This window comes from Carassius carassius, chromosome 7 (assembly GCF_963082965.1).
Source record: "Carassius carassius chromosome 7, fCarCar2.1, whole genome shotgun sequence".
Lineage (NCBI taxonomy): Eukaryota > Metazoa > Chordata > Actinopteri > Cypriniformes > Cyprinidae > Carassius > Carassius carassius.
This window is the reverse complement of record NC_081761.1, coordinates 38,071,998-38,090,885: the sequence shown is the minus strand read 5'-3', so window position 1 is coordinate 38,090,885 and position 18,888 is coordinate 38,071,998. Positions and strand designations below refer to the sequence as shown.

Below are 18,888 nucleotides of genomic sequence, written 5' to 3'. Positions count from 1 at the left end.
AGTGTTGTTCAAAAGTTAATTAATACTAAGAATATATTTAATTTAATACTATTTTTGTATTTGTAATGGTGTCCATTTCACCCAAACCTTCGTAAACTTCAGCAGAGATTTATGTTGACCTTAGCTACACAGGACAGTAATAAGTACAGTAATAGTTATTACTGATCGTTTTGTGATATTTGAAACAAAATGGACACAGAGTTTAGTGGCCCAAAACTAGAATCCTGTTTAGTCTATACATTTGATAAACAAGAAGATACGGCAAGTTTCAAACGGTGATTACTTTTAGAGATCATGTGCAAAATGGACATAAAGACACATAAGACAGAAAAAGAAACATAAGACTGTAAAACATGCATTTTCTTTTTCTCTTTCTTTTTTTAGGTCATGGTCCGTTTTCTCATGTATTTGATGGTCTGGTTATTCCAGAAGCCAAAAAAATAAAAAAATTAAGAGGTAAGTGGCTAATCTAATCAGAAGAATCTGTGGACAGGTTTCCTCTCAAATAATTTTTACATTTCGACATGTAGAACTGTTGTAAATGTATGTCTTGTAAATATTACTGGAAAAGTTTGTAATAAACTTAAATCAAATATAATGTAAAATATGACTTTCAACCTGAGAGCTGCTTCTTTTTCTTAGGGCTGCATGATGACATCCCTGAAAACTGGAAGGTAAGCGCAAACACACTGCTCATGCAGCCAAAGCAACTGGTTGTGTACTACATGTATTCATGATGCCATCTATGTTTCTGTATTTACTGCAGCATGAGCAGATGTCAGTCCAGATGTTCGATGACATTGTGAGGAGTCTGAAGGCTGAGAATGAAGACGTGTTGAAAGAACATGGACTGGATAATAGAGACATCACCTTCATTAAAGAGTTAATCGAAGGGGCAAAAACTTCAGAGGTACAGACTGATATTGTTTATGGTGTGTTAATAAAATCGACAGTTCAGTAGAATGAAGTCTGAACCGCTCTTCTTTTCAGTGGAGATACGAGGGCAGAGATGAAGACAAATCCTTCCTGTATGAGATTGTGGCAAATAAACAGAATGGCATCGATGTGGACAAATGGGACTATTTTGCACGGTAAATATTAGACATTTTGCACAGATGCAAGGGCTTTTGATGTCATGTGACTAATGTCTCTGGATCTGCAGGTAAATGGCAATACTGATTGGCTGAATCACTAGTGATTATTCTGAGATTTGACGTCACAAATGCCAGACAAATATAAAACCATTACTCACTTTAAGAGCCTAAAAAAAACCTGAGAAAATATCTTCTATGGTGTAATCATTTTAGTAATGTATATATATTCACAGCTGTACTTCAACCATGTCTTATTGTCTTGTCAATATTGGTCAAGGTAAAATCTTTTTATTTCGTATTTAAAGTTTTTATTTAACCTTTTGTTATTTAATAGGCACCCATGAAATGACAAAAACATAAACAAGCTGTGATAAAGATGATCCTATTATTTATGCATCCACTGTGTTTTCATATTGAATATTTATTTGACAGAGACTGTCATCACCTGGGCATTCGAAACAGTTTTGACCATCAGCGTCTGCTGAAGTTTGCTCGAGTCTGTGAAGTGAACGAAAGAAATCACATCTGCTTCAGAGACAAGGTACCTCATACAATCATCACACATTATTTCAAACCAAACACACCCACTCTGTGTATGGCATATGACGGTAGGGCTGCACGATTATGACAGAAATCATATTTGTTGATTATTCCCTTGAAATAGTAATTGTGATTATTGATTACAATTATCACAATTTACATTGAATGATGAAACTGCATGCCATAATTTTAGATGAAAATAAACAATATGAAAACACTCTAACTGAATTTTTTAGTGCATTTCTATAGTATTAAGCCTCAAATGTCAACTATACATCGGATTCGTTTCTTCTTAAAATTATAAACAAGTAAAAATATTGTAATATTATATATTATAGTGGTATTCTAATGTTATACTAAAACTAAATGGTAAATAATGGGAAAAGCCCTTAAGATAACATGTAGAAAGAAAAAAATGCATCTTAAGCATGCAGAAAAACATAAGTGGACTTCGAAAGATTAATTGCCGCTTTGACCGATTAATTGCAGATTAAGTACTAACCTGATTCCAAAAAAGTTGGGACACTGTAGAAATTGTGAGTAAAAACAGAATGGAATAATTTACAAATCTCATAAATTTATATTTTATTCACAATAGAATATAGATAACATATAAAATATTGAAAGTGAGACATTTTGAAATATCATGCCAAATATTGGCTCATTTTGGATTACATGAGAGCTACATATTCCAAAAAAGTTGGGACAAGGCCATGTTTACCACTGTGTGGCATCCCCTCTTCTTTTTATAACAGTCTGCAAACGTCTGTGGACCGAGAAGACAAGTTGCTCAAGTTTAGGAATAGGAATGTTGTCCCATTCTTGTCTAATACAGGCTTCTAGTTGCTCATCTGTCTTAGGTCTTCTTTGTTGCATCTTCCTCTTTATGATGTGCTAAATTTTTTCTATGGGTGAAAGATCTGGACTGCAGGCTGGCCATTTCAGTTCCCGGATCCTTCTTCTACGCAGCCATCATGTTGTAATCGATGCAGTATGTAGTCTGACATTGTCATGTTGGAAAATGCAAGGTCTTCCCTGAGAGGGACAATGTCTGTATGGGAGCATATGTGGATCTAGAACTTGGATATACCTTTCAGCATTGTTGGTGCCTTTCCAGATGTGTAAGCTGCCCATGCTACACGCACTCATGCAACCCCATACCATCAGAGATGCAGGCTTCTGAACTGAGCGCTGATAACAAGTTGGTTTGTCATTGTCCTCTTTAGTCCGGATGACATGGCGTCCCAGTATTCCAAAAATAACTTCATTTTTGATTCGTCTGACCACAGAACAGTTTTCCACTTTGCCACAGTCCATTTTAAATATGTTACGTGAAAGATAAGCAGATGAAAGTTGACAGTACCCTCCCCCTTAGGAACGGCTACGCGTTCACAGACGATCCTACCTGTCCATTGTAATCATCGATAAGGGAGTGATCCAGGATGTCCCTAGCAGGTACCCAACTTCTCTCCTCCGGGCCGTAACCTTCCCAGTCCACCAAGTATTTGAATCCACGTCCCCTCCATCTCGAGTACGGAATATGGTTCAGCGAATATGTTGGTTCCCCGTGTGAATGAAACACGGGTTTAATCTTTGATACATGGAAGGCGAGATTAATCTTCCTGTACGTTGGAAGAAGTTTGAGTTGGACTGCCACCAAACTAATGATCTTGGTGACAGGAAAAAGGCCAATACATTTTGGAGCTAACTTGTTAGATATGGAGCGGAGCAGAATGTTTTTGGTAGAAAGCCACACTTTTTGACCCACAACTTATACGGGAGGCTTTGACCGGTGGTAATCGGTCTGGACCTTGGTGTGCTCCACCACCTGAAGAAGAGTCTCACAGGCTCTACTCCAAGTGTGGCGGCACCTCTGGATGAAGGCATGGGCAGAGAGGAACCCGACATCGAATTCCAGACTGGAAAAAATAGGTGGCTGGTAACCTAAGCTACATTCAAACAGAGAAAGGCCCGTGGATTACACTGTTATGAGCGTACTCAACCATAGAGAGTTGCTGACTCCAGGAGGAAGGGTTCTTGGATATCAAACAGCGCAACACTCTCTCCAAATCTTGGTTGGCTCTCTCGGTTTGGCCATTGCTTTGGGGATGGAACCCAGAAAAGATAGACTGATAGTTACACCCAATAACTTACAAAACTCCTGCCAAAATTTGGACACAAATTGGGGTCCTCTGTCGGAAACCATGTCCATCGGGAGGGCATATAGCCGAAAGACGGGATCTACGACAGTTACCGCTGTCTCCTTGGCAGATGGTAATTTGGGCAAGGGAATAAAATTAGCCGCCTTTGAGAACCGGTCCACTACGGTCAAAACAACCATTTTCCAAGCCAAAAACAAAATTATGAATGTCATGAGCCATCAATGGCCACCAGAATAGTTGCTTGACAAAAAACTGGTGCGATTAACTCCTGGATGACACGCAACATTGGAAAAAAGGCCGCCACTGAATGAAGTCAGACCTTAACCCCTCCGGCACAAATAATCTATTCGGTGGCCAACTGGGTGGAGGCGTTACCCCTTCGGCCGTTCTGACCCTCGATTCGACCACCCATGTCAGAGTGGAGACCACTAATGTTCTGGTAAAATACACTCGGGAGTAGATGGGCGTTCGGAAGGATCAAAAATATGTGACAAAGAATCGGTTTGACATTTTTGGAATCCGGGCGGTACGAAAGAGAAAAATCAAATCATCCGAAAAAAAGTGCACACCGAGCCTGCCACTTAAGTCTTTTAGCAGACCTGATATATTCCAGGTTTTTATGATCCGTCCAAATGATAAAAGGTACCCCCGACCCTTCTAACCAATGACAGCATTCTTCCAACACTAATTTGACTACCAACAACTCTCTGTTCCCAATATCATAATTACATTTGGCGGGTGATAAACGATGGGGAAAAAAATGCACAGGGATGCATCTTGTCATCTGTAGAAGAACGTTGAGATAGAACTGCCCCTTCTATACCTCTGACGCATCGACCTCCACCATGAACTGACGTGAAGGATCAGGGGCTATGAGAATGGGGGCTGAAATGAAGCGGCTCTTAAATTTAGCGAATACAGCCTCATCTGTATCAGACCACCTGAACGTCATTCTGGGGGAGGTCAAGGCAGTCAGAGGAGCTGCTAGTTGGCTGAAATTGCGCATGAAACTCAGATAAAAATTGGCAAACCCCAGAAAACTTTTTAGGGCCTTATGGGAATCTGGACTTGGCCAATCTACCACAGCCTTAACCATGTCAGGATCCATATGTACTCCCTCAGACGAGATGATGTATCCTATAAAAGAAACAGACTGTGCATGAAAATCGCATTTCTCCGCCTTGACAAAAATACAAATCTCTAGCAGCCTCTGAAGCACTCGTCTGACATGCTGAAAGTGTTCCTGGAGAGAAGATGAAAAAATCAATATGTCATCCAGGTAGACATATATGAAATGATCTACCATGTCTCTCAACACGTCATTCACGAGTGCCTGGAAAACTGCTGGGGAGTTGGAAAGCCCGAACGGCATAACCAAATATTAAAAATGCCCTCTGGGGGTGTTAAAAGTGGTTTTCCATTCATCCCCCTTCCGAATGTGAACCAAATGATAAGCGTTACGTAAATCCAATTTTATGAAAATGGATGCTCCCTGCAACCCCTCGAAAGCTGAAGACATCAACGGCAAAGGTTAGGTATGCTTTACCGTGATGTTGTCCAGTCCTAGTTAATCAATACAAGGTCGCAAGGAACCATCCTTCTTCCCCACAAAAAAGAACCCCGCCCCCGCTGGAGAAGATGAAGGTCGGAAGAACCCCGCTGCCAGAGAATCAGAAATATATTTCTCTATGGCCTCCCTCTCGGGAGCAGAAAGAGAGTAAAGCTTGCCTTTAAACGGAGACTTACCTGGCAATAAATATATAGCACAGTCATAGGGATGATGCGGAGGGAGAGAAGCAGCACGGGACTGAACACTTCCCTCAGATCCAGGAACTCCACGGCACTTTTGATAAGTCCACTGCCTTCTCCTGAAACACAGAAACAGAAGGACAAGCAGACACAAGATAAGACTCACAACACTGAGTGCTCCATTCTGAGTTTAAGTGCTGGTGCCAATCCACCCTGGGGTTGTGTTGAGTAAGCCAGGGGTGAACGAGAACTATAGGTGCCAGAGGGGAGTCCATGAGGAAAACCGTGATGGTGTCAGTGTGGTTGCCTGACGTGGTAAGGGTTATTGGACAGGTAGTAAGGGAGATACTGGGTAGTTTCTGTCCATTGAGCGCACTAACAGAGACCTGTCTGGTGAGTGGTGTGATGGGGAGTTGGAATTTCTGGGCGAAGTGAGTGTCCATGAAATTACCCTTGGCTCTGGAGTCCAGTAAAGCTTGGCAGGTGTGAGTGTGATTGGCCCATCTCAGTCTTACCGGAAGAAGAGTGGATTGTGAGAACTTCTCGGCGGAGATCCCACCCGATAGTAGACTATTCAATACTATCGGGCCTGCTCTTTTACTGGACATGAATGTAGGAAATGGCCCGTTCCTCCACAGTATAGACAAAGTCTTCCGGATCTCCCTACGTCCATGGGCTCAGGATCGGCGACGGGGCCAACCATGTCTCCCTCGCTGGTTGATTGGCCTTCAGCGCCTCGGATCTGCGGTTAGGATGAGTGCACCGCTCAAGGCGGTTGAGACAAGGATCTACATGCAACACCAGGTTGACAAGTCTGTTGAGACTCTGGGGGAGGTCCAAGATGTATATTTCCCTTTGGATACGGTCAACCAGCCCATACAAGAACATATCCTACTGCGCCTCTTCATTCCGTCTGCACTCTGCCGCCAACGTCCTGAACTAGATGGAATAGTCAGCTACCATATGATCACCTTGTCTTAGATCCGCGATGAGTCTGGCAGGGTCCTTGCCTGCTACCGCACGTTCGAGGACCCTCTTTATCTCGGTGGCGAGTGCCTGGAACGAGGTGCAGCATGGGTCCTTGTTCTCCCACACCGCCGTCCCCCATAGCACCGCCTGACCCGTGAGAAGGGTGAGTACAAACGCCACCATGGACTCTTCTCTCTCAAGGGTCCTGGGATGTAGGGAAAAGTGCATAGCTCTGATGAACGGGTAGGCACGGTTCAGGTTGGTTTCTCGGCTCCAGTAGTGTGGGGGGCGCAGTGGGATGACTCAGGAGTTGGAACTTTTGGGAGTTCGGACACCTGCGTCATAAGCGCTTGCAGAGCATGCCCCGTGGTGGAGATACTCTCCTGCTGCTGATCCATACGAGCAATACTGTGGTTGATGAAGTGAAGCGGAACTTGCTGCATCCATAATGATGGTCAGATCGTTCTGTTACGTGAAACATAAGCGGATGCAAGTCACAAGTAAAATAACTCTTTATTGAGAGAACAGCAAAGGTCTTCCTGTTGCAGCCAGCAGGAGAGTGGTGGCACAGGGACTTCAATGCGCAATCCAGTTGAGATGAGTGACGACAGTGAAGAAATCCCCGGATTGGTGAGTGTTGAGTCAGGTGTAGAATCCACAATGAGACTGGAAAAGGTACAGCTTGACACAACAAACTCAAACAGGAAACAACATGGGGAAACTCCAACAAAGATCTAACAAACATACGAAAGACAAGGCATTAAATAGGCTGGGGAAATTACATGCAGCCCACATCAAGATGCATAATGCCCACATCAAACAATCAGCGTAACGAGACACACACACACAAACACACAAAACTAGGATGAGACAGCGGCCAACTTGACGAAATGAGCCTAGGCCCAGAGAAAATGCCTGCGCTTCTGGATCATGTTTAGATATGGCTTCTTTTTTGACCTATAGAGTTATAGCGGGCAACGGCGAATGGCACGGTGGATTTTGTTCACCGACAATGTTTTCTGGTAGTATTCCTGAGCCCTTGTTGTGATTTCCATTACAGTAGCATTCCTGTATGTGATGCAGTGCCGTCGAAGGGCCCAAAGATCTCTGGCATCCAGTATGGTTTTCCGGCCTTGACCCTTACGCACAGAGATTGTTCCAAATTCTCTGAATCTTTGGATGATATTATTTACTGTAGATGATGATAACTTTACATTATTTGACATTTTTCTCTAAGAAACTCCTTTCTGATATTGCTCCACTATTTTTCTCTGCAGCATTGAGGGAATTGTAATTGCGATTAGAAATTGGATTAATTGTTCAGCCCTAGCAGAAGCTCTATTAATATATACAGAATTTGTTATAGTTAGATATCATGTCAGACATACTAATATGACTTTCAAATGAAGACTTTAAATTAAAGTATGTTTAAGTTAATTACATATCCTCCTGCTTTTCTAAACCTGTGATACCATGTTTCTATTGTTTTTGTCCATGCCATGAGTCAATGAGCTCCAGAATAACCCTTGAGCCCACTGACTTTCTTTTTTATAGACAAAAAACATTTCTGACACTATGATGTTTGTGTGTCTAACAGGAGGCTGATAATGTTTATGACATGTTTCGCACTCGATACACTCTCCATCGCCAGGCCTATCAGCACAAGATCTGCAACATCATTGAAGACATGTGAGTTTCTCTATCTGGACAGTGGTGATATCTGTGCTTCTGATTTAAAAATCTTGCATTTCTAATTTTTCCTTTCCAGGATATTACACAAATTAGTAACTGATTCCGCACCTTATACATGTTTGAAACACTAACTCAGATGTTTTTTTTTTCTGTGTTAGGTTTGCAGAAGCACTTGTACGAGCTGATCGTGATCTTCATGAAGGAAAACCTGAAGATATGCTGAAAATTTCTGAAGCCATAAACACTGCAGAGGACTACAGCAAACTCACAGGTCAGCAAAAACACAAAACACACATATACACACAAATCTATAAATTAAAGAAGTAAATATGTGCCCTATTATACCAACATAAACACATTTCCTCATTTAAAGACTTGTGGTAATGTGTCTCAGGACATACCATATAGGAAATAACAAATTTTATTGATGATAATAATGACTCTTCTGTTCTTCTGTCAGATGAGATTTTTGAGCAGATATCGTCCTCCACTTCTGATAATCTGAAGAAATCCAGAGACATCTTGAACAAGATCATCAGAAGAAAACTGCCAAAGTTTGTTGGAGAAGCTCGACTGACTGAGAACAGCATGTCAAAGGTTAGACAGAAGTGAAAAGCACACTGGCTTACAGTTTGATTAACCCTCTAGAACTGACAAGCCCTCTCGAATCTGAAAATTCAGGGAGAGCTGATGAAAACATGGAAGACAGCATTAGAGAAGTACAGACCTACAGACCTGACTGTTTCTCTAAACGCTGAAGATTTACCAGTTTATGTAAGTTATGTTCCAAACACTTCACATCTGCCTTCATATCTTCACAAACTAGCTATTTTATCTTACTCAGGTGGTTGATCTGGATCATGGAATGAAGGACAAAAACCCAATTGAAAAGGTCTTTTTCTACAGCAAGAGGAAACCCAACGAAGCCTCTCCCATTAAAGATTATCAGGTACTCGTGACACTTTAACTGTTTTATTTCAGAATTTTTAAGGGTGCAGTAGGAGATTTCAGAAAATGCTAACTTTAGCCTGATAGCACTAAAATCCATCATCGCACCCTCCCTGCAATCGCTGCCTAAAGCCACTTCCCCTAAGTGCATGAACACACACATAGACCCGATGACCAGAGAAACATTACAACAATATGTGACGAGAGCGGTATGATTTTTCTTGGTATAACTAAATCAAAAGAGCACAGACTACGCCACCCTGGGAATTGCACCCAAGGAAATATAAAAAGGACCCAGGTTCGGTGGTGCAGAGAAAGGACAGAGTCGCTACATCCAATGAATTAATGGTTTTATTTAAAAGGAAAAATATCCCACTAGCACCATTTGTTTGTAATATAAATAACTGGCAAGTTTATTATAACAATACACAATATATCAAATGTTAAAAGAACATTCCTCCAGACATCGCTGATTTTCAAGCACTGAATAACATTAAACCAAACAAAAATGTATGTACCGTCCCCACAAAATAAAACAAACAAGAAAAATTATTACTACAAATAGAATGTAACGGCAAGGCTTAAGCTCCCGTTAGGGGTGGCAAGCTAGCTGTAAACAATTGTGCTCTCAACCATTTATGTGTGCACGGCAAACTACATATGAAGAGGTGCTCAAACCCTGGTGCTCCAACCTCACAGCAAATGTGTTCACCCAGGTGACTAGCCTCCCCCTCGGCACACTCAGCCTTGACTCGAAACAAAGAAAAAGAAACAAAAAAAAGATTAGTAGGGAAGATACACATACAAGATAATCACATCAATCACAATTATGATGATTGATCAGATCAGGTGGTACACAGGTGATAAATAATCGGTCCAACCTCATTTGCAGTGAGGACCCCAAAATACTCGATGGATGATCGTTAGATAGACGCTAATATAGCACCACACGGCACTACGGCCCAAATCACACTGATCAGTCCAACTCAATTACAGAAATAGCAGTAACCCAAACCATAAAATTAAATCAAAAACACACAGCGACTATTAAAGTCATGAAAAACCTAACAAAATAATTATTCACGAAGGACAAAAGAATAAACTAGTCATAGAAAAACAGCAGCACGACCTGAATGAAATCACGTGGTACGCGGAAGACTGCAAAACAAAACATAACAATCAGACAAGGATCTACTCCAATCGTCAATACAAAACATTACTAAATCATACGTACCCCGCGAGAATCACACACACATCACGGATCACACATCACGATGTCCGGATGCACTCGCGAAATGTTCCTCTAAAACACACAATAACCCCCATTAAACTTGACTAACCCCATACAACCCACATCACAACAGATTGTGATCGCCGTCATACCTCAAAGCTTTCTATGAGTGCTCGACGCAACTCCCAGGGTAGGCAGACGAAACGGTTACAGCAATCCTTCAAAGATAAAAACAGTCTAAACACTTTAAAACCACACGAAACCGTGCATAACCTCCGTCGCTTACCTGGACTATAGTGAAACCGGAAGAGGGGCGGGTGTGACCAAGCCTACATTCTAGGGCTTCTTGTCTAACCATTTAAATACGCTGGCCCTGATTACCTCATCCACCCATTCCCATATAAGGGCAATGACGAACAGAAACAGGAAAGGGGAAATCCTCTGCTGCTACAAATACATCACAGTGTTTTCCATAGACTTGCACTCTATGTGTGGCGGCACTTTCCCTGGGGGAAATATATGTGTATATAATGTGGGGCTGCTCGATTATGGCAAAAATCATAATAACGATTAATTTGGTCAATATTGTAATCACGGTTATTTAACACAGTTATGAGTGGGTCATATGAACAAAAATTTATATGAGTGATTTATTCAAAATTATTGAAAATAATTAAACTGTCAGTAATAAAAAAGCAAAGGGCAAATACAGTAGAATAAATAGATACAAATGAAACAAACTGTTTCTCAATGTTTATTATTATTATTATTCTGTTGTTTTTATGCAAGTCTCAAGCAGTTTACAGCCTAGGCTACTACAGAAATTAATAATCAAATGTAAAATAAAACAGCATAGTTTTCACTGTAAGAACTTTTTTGTTTCTTAAACCTACAAAAACCCTTCACTCAAGAGCAGTGTGTGATTTTGAATGTGTCTTTTGTTGTTTGATAATAAAGCACACTGTCGCAGCAGGAAAATAGCCCGCTGTCACATTAAGAGCCGCACAGATCCAGTTTACCGTTACAAGCATATTTTCATTCTATATACTCAACTCTTTATGTTCAGTTATTTCATGACCGACAAAGGTATACGTGAATAACCATAAAGCGCAGCATTTTGAAAAATGTTTGCGTGTATTTGACCGTTTAGGCACGCACCTTGAGCTAAAAGATGACTTTACATGTCCGTGTTCTGTTCTGTCTCTGAGCGCATATATCTTCCTGAGGAGCAGATTAAATTCTCTTTCACTCTTTTATTAATAAATATACTTCAATAAATCAAGCACGACCCATTTTGCAAAAGTCAGGTTACATGATTTTACTGGTTTGCACGGGAAATTGTGCTTTAATGGAGGAACGAAAACTTTATAGTACAGTAAAAGTAGGGGAGACAGGGTAGGGTTGTAACACTTTTTTCTTCAACACCTAAAACTACCTTTGTTTTAGCTACACGTCTGAAACCTTTAGACAAAGTACCCACATTTGTCTACTACAAATGGCAACAATTTAAATTTCTTCAACTATATCACAGACTTTGTGAGATGATGACACAAGGTGGTCCTCTGTTACAACCTACCCCACCACTGGGGTAAGTTGTAACAGGTAGACAAAATGCACAAAAACTAAGGGTACTCCAAGTGATATACCACAACAACAGTTTTATTTTTAATGAATGGCTGCAATAATAAAATATGTGTGAATATGGGGAGTGTAGAGCATATTGTGCGTTTTTGTGCATGCATACGTGTGCATTTGTGTGCATGTCTCTACGTGCACATTCATATCGGTGTGTGTGTGTGTGTGTGTGTGTGTGAATAAGAGCAAATTAACATGAACATATTTACCCCCACTCCAAAGAATGAACAAATGAAATGCATTCTTTATCAGTCACTATGGTCACAAGAACAAACAAATGAAATGCATTCTTTATCAGTCACTATGGTGACAAAAATAACAAATGAAAGGCATTCTTTAGTCACAATGGTGACAAGAACAAACAAATTAAATCCATTGTTAATTAGAGTCACAATGGTGACAAATGAAATTGGTCAGGCCTGGAGTGCGTGCCTGGTGGGCCCATAAGCTACATAAAACACACTTGACCCAAACTTCTTTGGATCTTGAATTTCTAAATGGTTCCATGCAGACAACACAGAAATCTTCCTCTTCTGAAGAGGAGTTATCAGCCTTCACCCTTTTCCCGGCAGGTTTTTTTTTACCTTCTTGTTTTTGCTTTTGTCCCTCCCAAAGATTTTTTTCTGATGTTTTTCCCTTTTTCGACGCTCCACCTTTTCCAATGCCAGCTTCACTGGTGTATCAGTGAGAATTTCCAAGCGCCTCTTCTTTTACCCCTACCTGTCTCTTTCCTTGGGCCTGCTTTTGGAAATGGCCTAATGAGTTATGGACTGAACAACTGACCTATGATGGACCCCGAGGTGCTCAGCATCTCATCAGAGTGCAGGTGGACAGCATGAGTGGCTGGAGAGGAGCCGGGCGGCAGGTAAAGAGGAGAGGAGCCAGGCGGCAGGTTAGAGGTCTTCACGGGTCCAAAAATTCATGCCCAAACCCAAAAGAGACCATAATGTGCTACACCGAACCAACCCGGACCCGTCTATTATTTCAAAAGCTGGACTTGAACCCGCGCGAGAGATCACATCCGGCACTTTCCGCGCTTGCGCAGACTAAGCCAGAGCACACGTGCACGTCACATCAGGAAGCACTCGCGCCCTCAGATCACTTGCACGTGGTTGTGTACAAGAGGTAAAAACTATTGAAATACTGTTCGTTTTCTTACACAAACCGCTCGTTTCATGTCTTAGGTCATCAATGTGTACTTACGATGGGGAATTGTTTAATTTGGACTCCTCTGTGCATGCTCTTTGAGGTGGTGACCATAGACCTCCATTATATGAGTCACAGACAAGAACGGTTTGACCTTAAAAATATCAAAATGGGAAATACTTTGGAAACAAAGAAACCTACATCTTGGATGCCCTTGAGGTAAGCTAAAACATACCAAAATTTAATTTGAAAGTGAACCATCCCTTTAATCCACTTATTATTTCATCTTCAAACGTCCACTAGATGTCATGGTGACGGATGACAAATGCAACTTAGCACATGTACATTCTGACTCAAGTTAACTCGCATGATAACTTCGACTCTTTGCTCTTTTGAACTATAAAAGCGATTGCTCGTTCAGTGCCATGGCCGCTGACGTTATTTATTTGCTATCATCTCTGTGCTCTGCATGGAGTCTGAATCTGACCACTAAAACTGTAAGATTACAAGAGGGTTTATAAATATTATTATGAAAATGGAAGGAAATGTAAAGTGCAGCTTGGCAGTCGAAGTCACTGCAGAAGGTCTGATTGCCATAGAAACATGACACGTGCTTGAGACTGCACATGCTCGCTAGCTGAATTAAACCTAAAATGTGTTTTTTAGCACAATTTGAGCATTAAATAAAACATTTATGTGACAGTTCACCTCAGATTTTGTTGCTGATTTGAAATATATTAAATATGAGTGTGTCAAGTCTGCAAGCTTTTTTAGATTTGAACTTTTATTTACTACTATTGCCGCGTTTCCACCGAAATTACCCGGAACATTTGTACCAGGAACTTTTTTCCCCAGGAACTATTTTCCCCCCAGACCTGTTGCTTTCTGCGTTTTCACCGCGGTGTAAAGTACCGGGAAGATTAAGCAAATAGACTGGTGACGTAGGTCTGCACGTGTTTCTCAATACAAAGTACGCTGATTTTGGAAGTGCATCCTCCGTAGTTCAGACTTTGTGAGTTCAACTCGGGAGTGTGATATCCGTCACGACGCAAATCCGATAATTCTGCAAACAGCATCGTGCTTGATAACATCAGTCAGCTGACTATGGCTACTGCAATTTTCCTCACTGTACATTTACAATAAAACAAAATAGGATATTAAATTCCACTGCTTCCTTTCATTTTCATATAAACATAATAACAGCTGCAGAAATGTACAAGTACAGAAATGACACTTAGCTACATAGTAGAAGCCTACATATATAAATAATAACTGCCAAGAAATACATAAAATAATAATTAGAAATAAAATATACTTCTATATTAAAAAATGATCTGATTCCCTACTGCACACAAAACCATGCATGGCAACAAACCATTTAATGATGGGTATCTGACTTAATTAAACAAACATAAAACATCTTGAAGTGTGCAACTGTGCATTCTGTGCAGTCAACATGCATTCAATTATATTTGCATGCGAGTTCATAATTATATTCAACATAAATGTTGTTGAAACCTTGCCCTAAAAAAATAGAAATTACATTTTAAATGCTAAATATGCAATGCAAAAAAAAACAAAAAAACATCAGCTTCCACTTGCATTAACTCTTAGTCTGCGCGTTCTGCTTCTAATGGCAGAGAGAGAGAAAGCGAGAGCGAGATCACTTTTTTTTTCTAATTGTACAAGTTGCAAGTTACAAAAAAAAAACACAAGCAGTGTCTAATAACGGTCGGTGTTCTCCTAGTCCGATGATTCCGATTGCACGGGTATTACACACAATGTTGAACAGACCCGGGACCTGAAGTAATAGATTCGGACCTGGACCTGGACCTGGACCTGGACCTGGACCCAGACCCGGCTGATCATTTAAAATATAGACTCAAACTCGTATGGATCCCGGGTCAATGGGTCTCGGGTGCACTGTGAAGACCTCTACGGCAGGTGAGCTGGAGAGGAGCCAGGCAGCAGGTAAGGAGGAGAGGAGCCAGGTGGCAGGTGAGATAGAGAGGAGCCAGGCGGCAGGTGAGCTGGAGAGGAGCCGGGCAACAGACGAGTTGGAGAGGAGCCGGGTGGCAGGTGAGATGGAGAGGAGTTCTGTTGAAGAGCCCCAGATGGATAAGGACAATCTGTGACTTGTGAAGGTGCAAAGTCACAGTCATGAAAAATGTTACAATTGTAAGGCCATATGCCTGTACAATGGAAGCCCACCTGTATGTTTTTCTGTGTTGCGACTGTAGGCAGGGCAATCCTAACAATGTCTGGAATGTCGTAAATACTGCCAAAATCTGTTCAAGGTGACATTGCAGATTGCGTTTTTTACTTTCTTAATCTAGTCCTGCCATTCCGTCAATTTCACTGGTTAAGGTAAGGTGTGGGGTAGGTTTAGGGGTTAGCATTTTTTTGTTGCATAGTTTAGGAAACACTTTAACTGACACAACCAATAAAAACTTCAGAATCAGTTGTGGGGCGGAGTTTGCACTGAAGTGGATTTGGGGAAAAATTTTGCATGCATGTCATGCACCTGTCTCTCAATGGGAAGAAGCCACGCCCTATTTTGGAGCTCCCACCCCATTTTGGAAATCCCACCCCTATTTGGAGATCTCCAGGCTGCAGTTATACCCTTCTCACCATTCTCGCTCTATCTGCATATCGTATGTGAACGTGCTGATGATATATCGTGTCTGCGCGTACCGGTGCACAGAGGTATGCAAATACATTTGTTGACAGGCAGGTAGGAAATCCAATCAAAATGCTCGGACCGAGCGTTGTGACGAGACTTTCATCTAGCATACATTCAGTCGGCATCTAGTCATAGTTTGGGCCATGGTCTGGTGTGGCGAGGTTGGAGTAGGTGTGGGGGAAAACGCAGCGAACATCGTGTGTTTTTGAATGACAAAAATTTCGTATTGCGAGTCATTGACGCCTACCGACCAGCAATGATACATTGCAAAATGAACTGCAATAGCGTATGATTGCCCTTATTTAATTAAAAACTGGGTCAATGACCCAACCAAATGTCGTTTCCAGACATATTTTGTTATCTGGTTGAATCTCCAGGTAAAAATGATAAGGCTAATTATATATTTATGCCACTTTCTGAAACAAACAAATGAATATTGAATAAGTGTTTCTTAGCAGATGCGTTTTCATGCGAGTAGTTAAGGTTCGACATTAGGCTACATAGTTTTGCTTAAGGTAGAATGATAAGGGTAATTATATATGCATGCCACAACCTTACACAGTTTTGATAACGTTAATAATGAACACAATGTTAACGTAGCCTACCTGTGATGAAATGCCGACTGTACACATACACATGCTTAGTCTTGGGATTTCACATCTTCCCTTGAGCATCCTCATGCCCTATTGCTTGTAGCCATTTTGTCCTTTCTGGTTCTGTATGTTTATTAGGAAGGATGTAGAACTTCAATTCATAATTTGTTCGTTTATTGGCGGTAGAGAAAGCGACACAGCAACTCTTCGGCATGATTGTCACGTGATGTACGGGGTGTTCCGGGGGGCGTTCCCAGACCAACAGTCTGTATGTATAGCAAAAACAAATTCTGAAGACAATCACCTATTGCACCTTTATGTATTTTTCCAAATGAGTGTGATAAGCTATGTTTCCATCCACATGTTTTTTATGCACATTTTGAAATATCACATAAAAAAAAGGAAAAATAAGGCTGGATGGAAATGGCAAGATAAAGTCTAAATATATGCATACAAAACACACATTTAAAAAAATATACATATATAAATAAGAACACATACATAAACTATAAAAGTGATTCAGTATAATGACCTCCAAGAACTGTTTTAATGACTGCGTTCTTAAACAGCAGTCGTCCACCTCCAAAAAGCATTATTTAATTAATTTATTTAAAAAAAATTATAAAAAAACAGTGACTTCTACTTCTGCAGTGAATTAGTCTTTTATTTGTGATGTTAGGCACCAATCTATAAGGAAGTGGCGATTTTGTTTTATGAAATATTAACATTTTGCGATATTCACAACTTTGGATTGAAACATCCCAAAAAAAAAAATAAGTAAATGAATAAACAAATAAATAATTGCAGACAGACTTGAACTTTGTATAAAATATTTTTGAAAACTGATTGTGTTACTTGTCTTATTTTCAGCTCTCCAGTTTCCTGCCAAATAGGTTTAATGAAGAGATGGTCAGAGTTTACTACAAACCATCTGATGATCAGGCAGCTGAAGATAAGAAGGAAGAGAAGAAGAAGTTGGAGGAGGCAGAGAAGTGCTTCCAGATGTGGTGTGGCTCCAATTTTGGAGTCAAATAGGCAGCTGAATAATTGACATATAAATATTTTCTGTTACTGTAACACAAAAATTATTTACTCAAAGAAATCATCTGCACGTTCAGTTAAAATCAGTTTTAAGGTAATGGTTTATAGTTATTGAATAATGCAATAATTTAATCTGAATTAATTTTTTTTTTTTTAACTCTGGTTGCAGACACGTTCATGTTGTTTTTTGTGCGTGTGTTGAGTTATGAGTTTTAAGATTGTGTAGGACTGATGAATGTGGAATTAATAAAAAAGGTTTAATTTATCTGTGTTGCATATTTATTTGCAAAAGGGAGCAGCAAGAAGTTATTAACAGAGAGTAAAACTTGGGTTTTCATATTTTAGGGGTCATATGATGCGATTTCAATTGTTCCTTTCTCTTTGGAGTGTTACATGAGGCGTTTCTCAATGTCAAGGATACTTCCTTGGCAGGACTGGTCCTTCCAAGTCACTTCCTTCAAAGGCTAGGAGAGACTCCTCTTTAGCATTCGGAGAACACGTAAATGGAACAGGCTAGCAAGTGCACATAATTGCGTCATTACGTCAGTGAAAAGGTCAGTTTGAATAATGCTGTGAATGGTATCGTTATATTACTTTGGACAACTTAACTAGTTATTTATAAAAGAAATGCCGATGACGCAACCAAGCTAACAATTGTAAAATGACAGGTCCGGTTCAGTTAACCATTTGTATTTGTATTTGTATAATTTACAATATCAATATGGTAGTAATTTGTACTGGCATTTAAACGTTAAACTTTACTTATATTTACTACAGTTATAACAAATGTTTGGTAACGTAAATAAAAACCGTTAATGCTCCGACTCCGCTAACGTTCGACATTTTTGAACAAGATAGCAAAGCTGCGCGCATAGGATTATGGGTGATTTGAGAGTGCGAAGAGCGCAAAGGATACACATATGCATCCTTTCCTGTGTATGGGATATTTTTCGAACGAAGGACTCAGTCCTTGTTTAAAATTCCGAGGATCCTCGACATTGGAACAGTCCTTCGACGGACGACGATGACGTAGCATCCTCGAAATACTGGCTTCCGAAGATCCTTCCTTGACATTGAGAAACACCTAAGGCCTTGGTGCATGAAGAAGATCTGTAAAGTTGAGTCAACCATGCCTACCTAAAATGGCTCATTCTAACACGCCCCCACATCTCTACATCACTATGTGGGAAGATTTGCATAATACCGCCCAAATGTTCACGCAAAGAAAGAAGGCTTTACTTTTATTCTCGCTGTTGCAGCTGCCATTTTGTGGAGATGCTGTGTGTTTCATTGTGAAAGCGAAACTACTTTGTTTGGTCTTCCAAAAGTGGACACAACTGTAAATCTGTGGTTAAGTTGTGTTTACAACACTGTTCCAGAACAGTTCAACCCAAATATTCAGATG

General features: G+C 40.5%; 1 protein-coding gene across 1 annotated transcript; it reads left to right on the top strand.

Moving 5' to 3' along the window:
• The first annotated feature begins 770 nt into the window (after nucleotides 1-770).
• LOC132144166 (deoxynucleoside triphosphate triphosphohydrolase SAMHD1-like) lies at nucleotides 771-17,616 on the top strand. Its single transcript, XM_059554928.1, has 9 exons — nucleotides 771-910; nucleotides 991-1,091; nucleotides 1,527-1,635; nucleotides 8,112-8,203; nucleotides 8,365-8,477; nucleotides 8,667-8,803; nucleotides 8,888-8,980; nucleotides 9,051-9,155; nucleotides 17,313-17,616. Exons 1-9 carry the CDS (start codon nucleotides 776-778, stop codon nucleotides 17,475-17,477), a joined length of 1,050 nt encoding a protein of 349 aa, XP_059410911.1. The 5' UTR covers nucleotides 771-775; the 3' UTR covers nucleotides 17,478-17,616.
• Nucleotides 17,617-18,888: the final 1,272 nt, after the last annotated feature.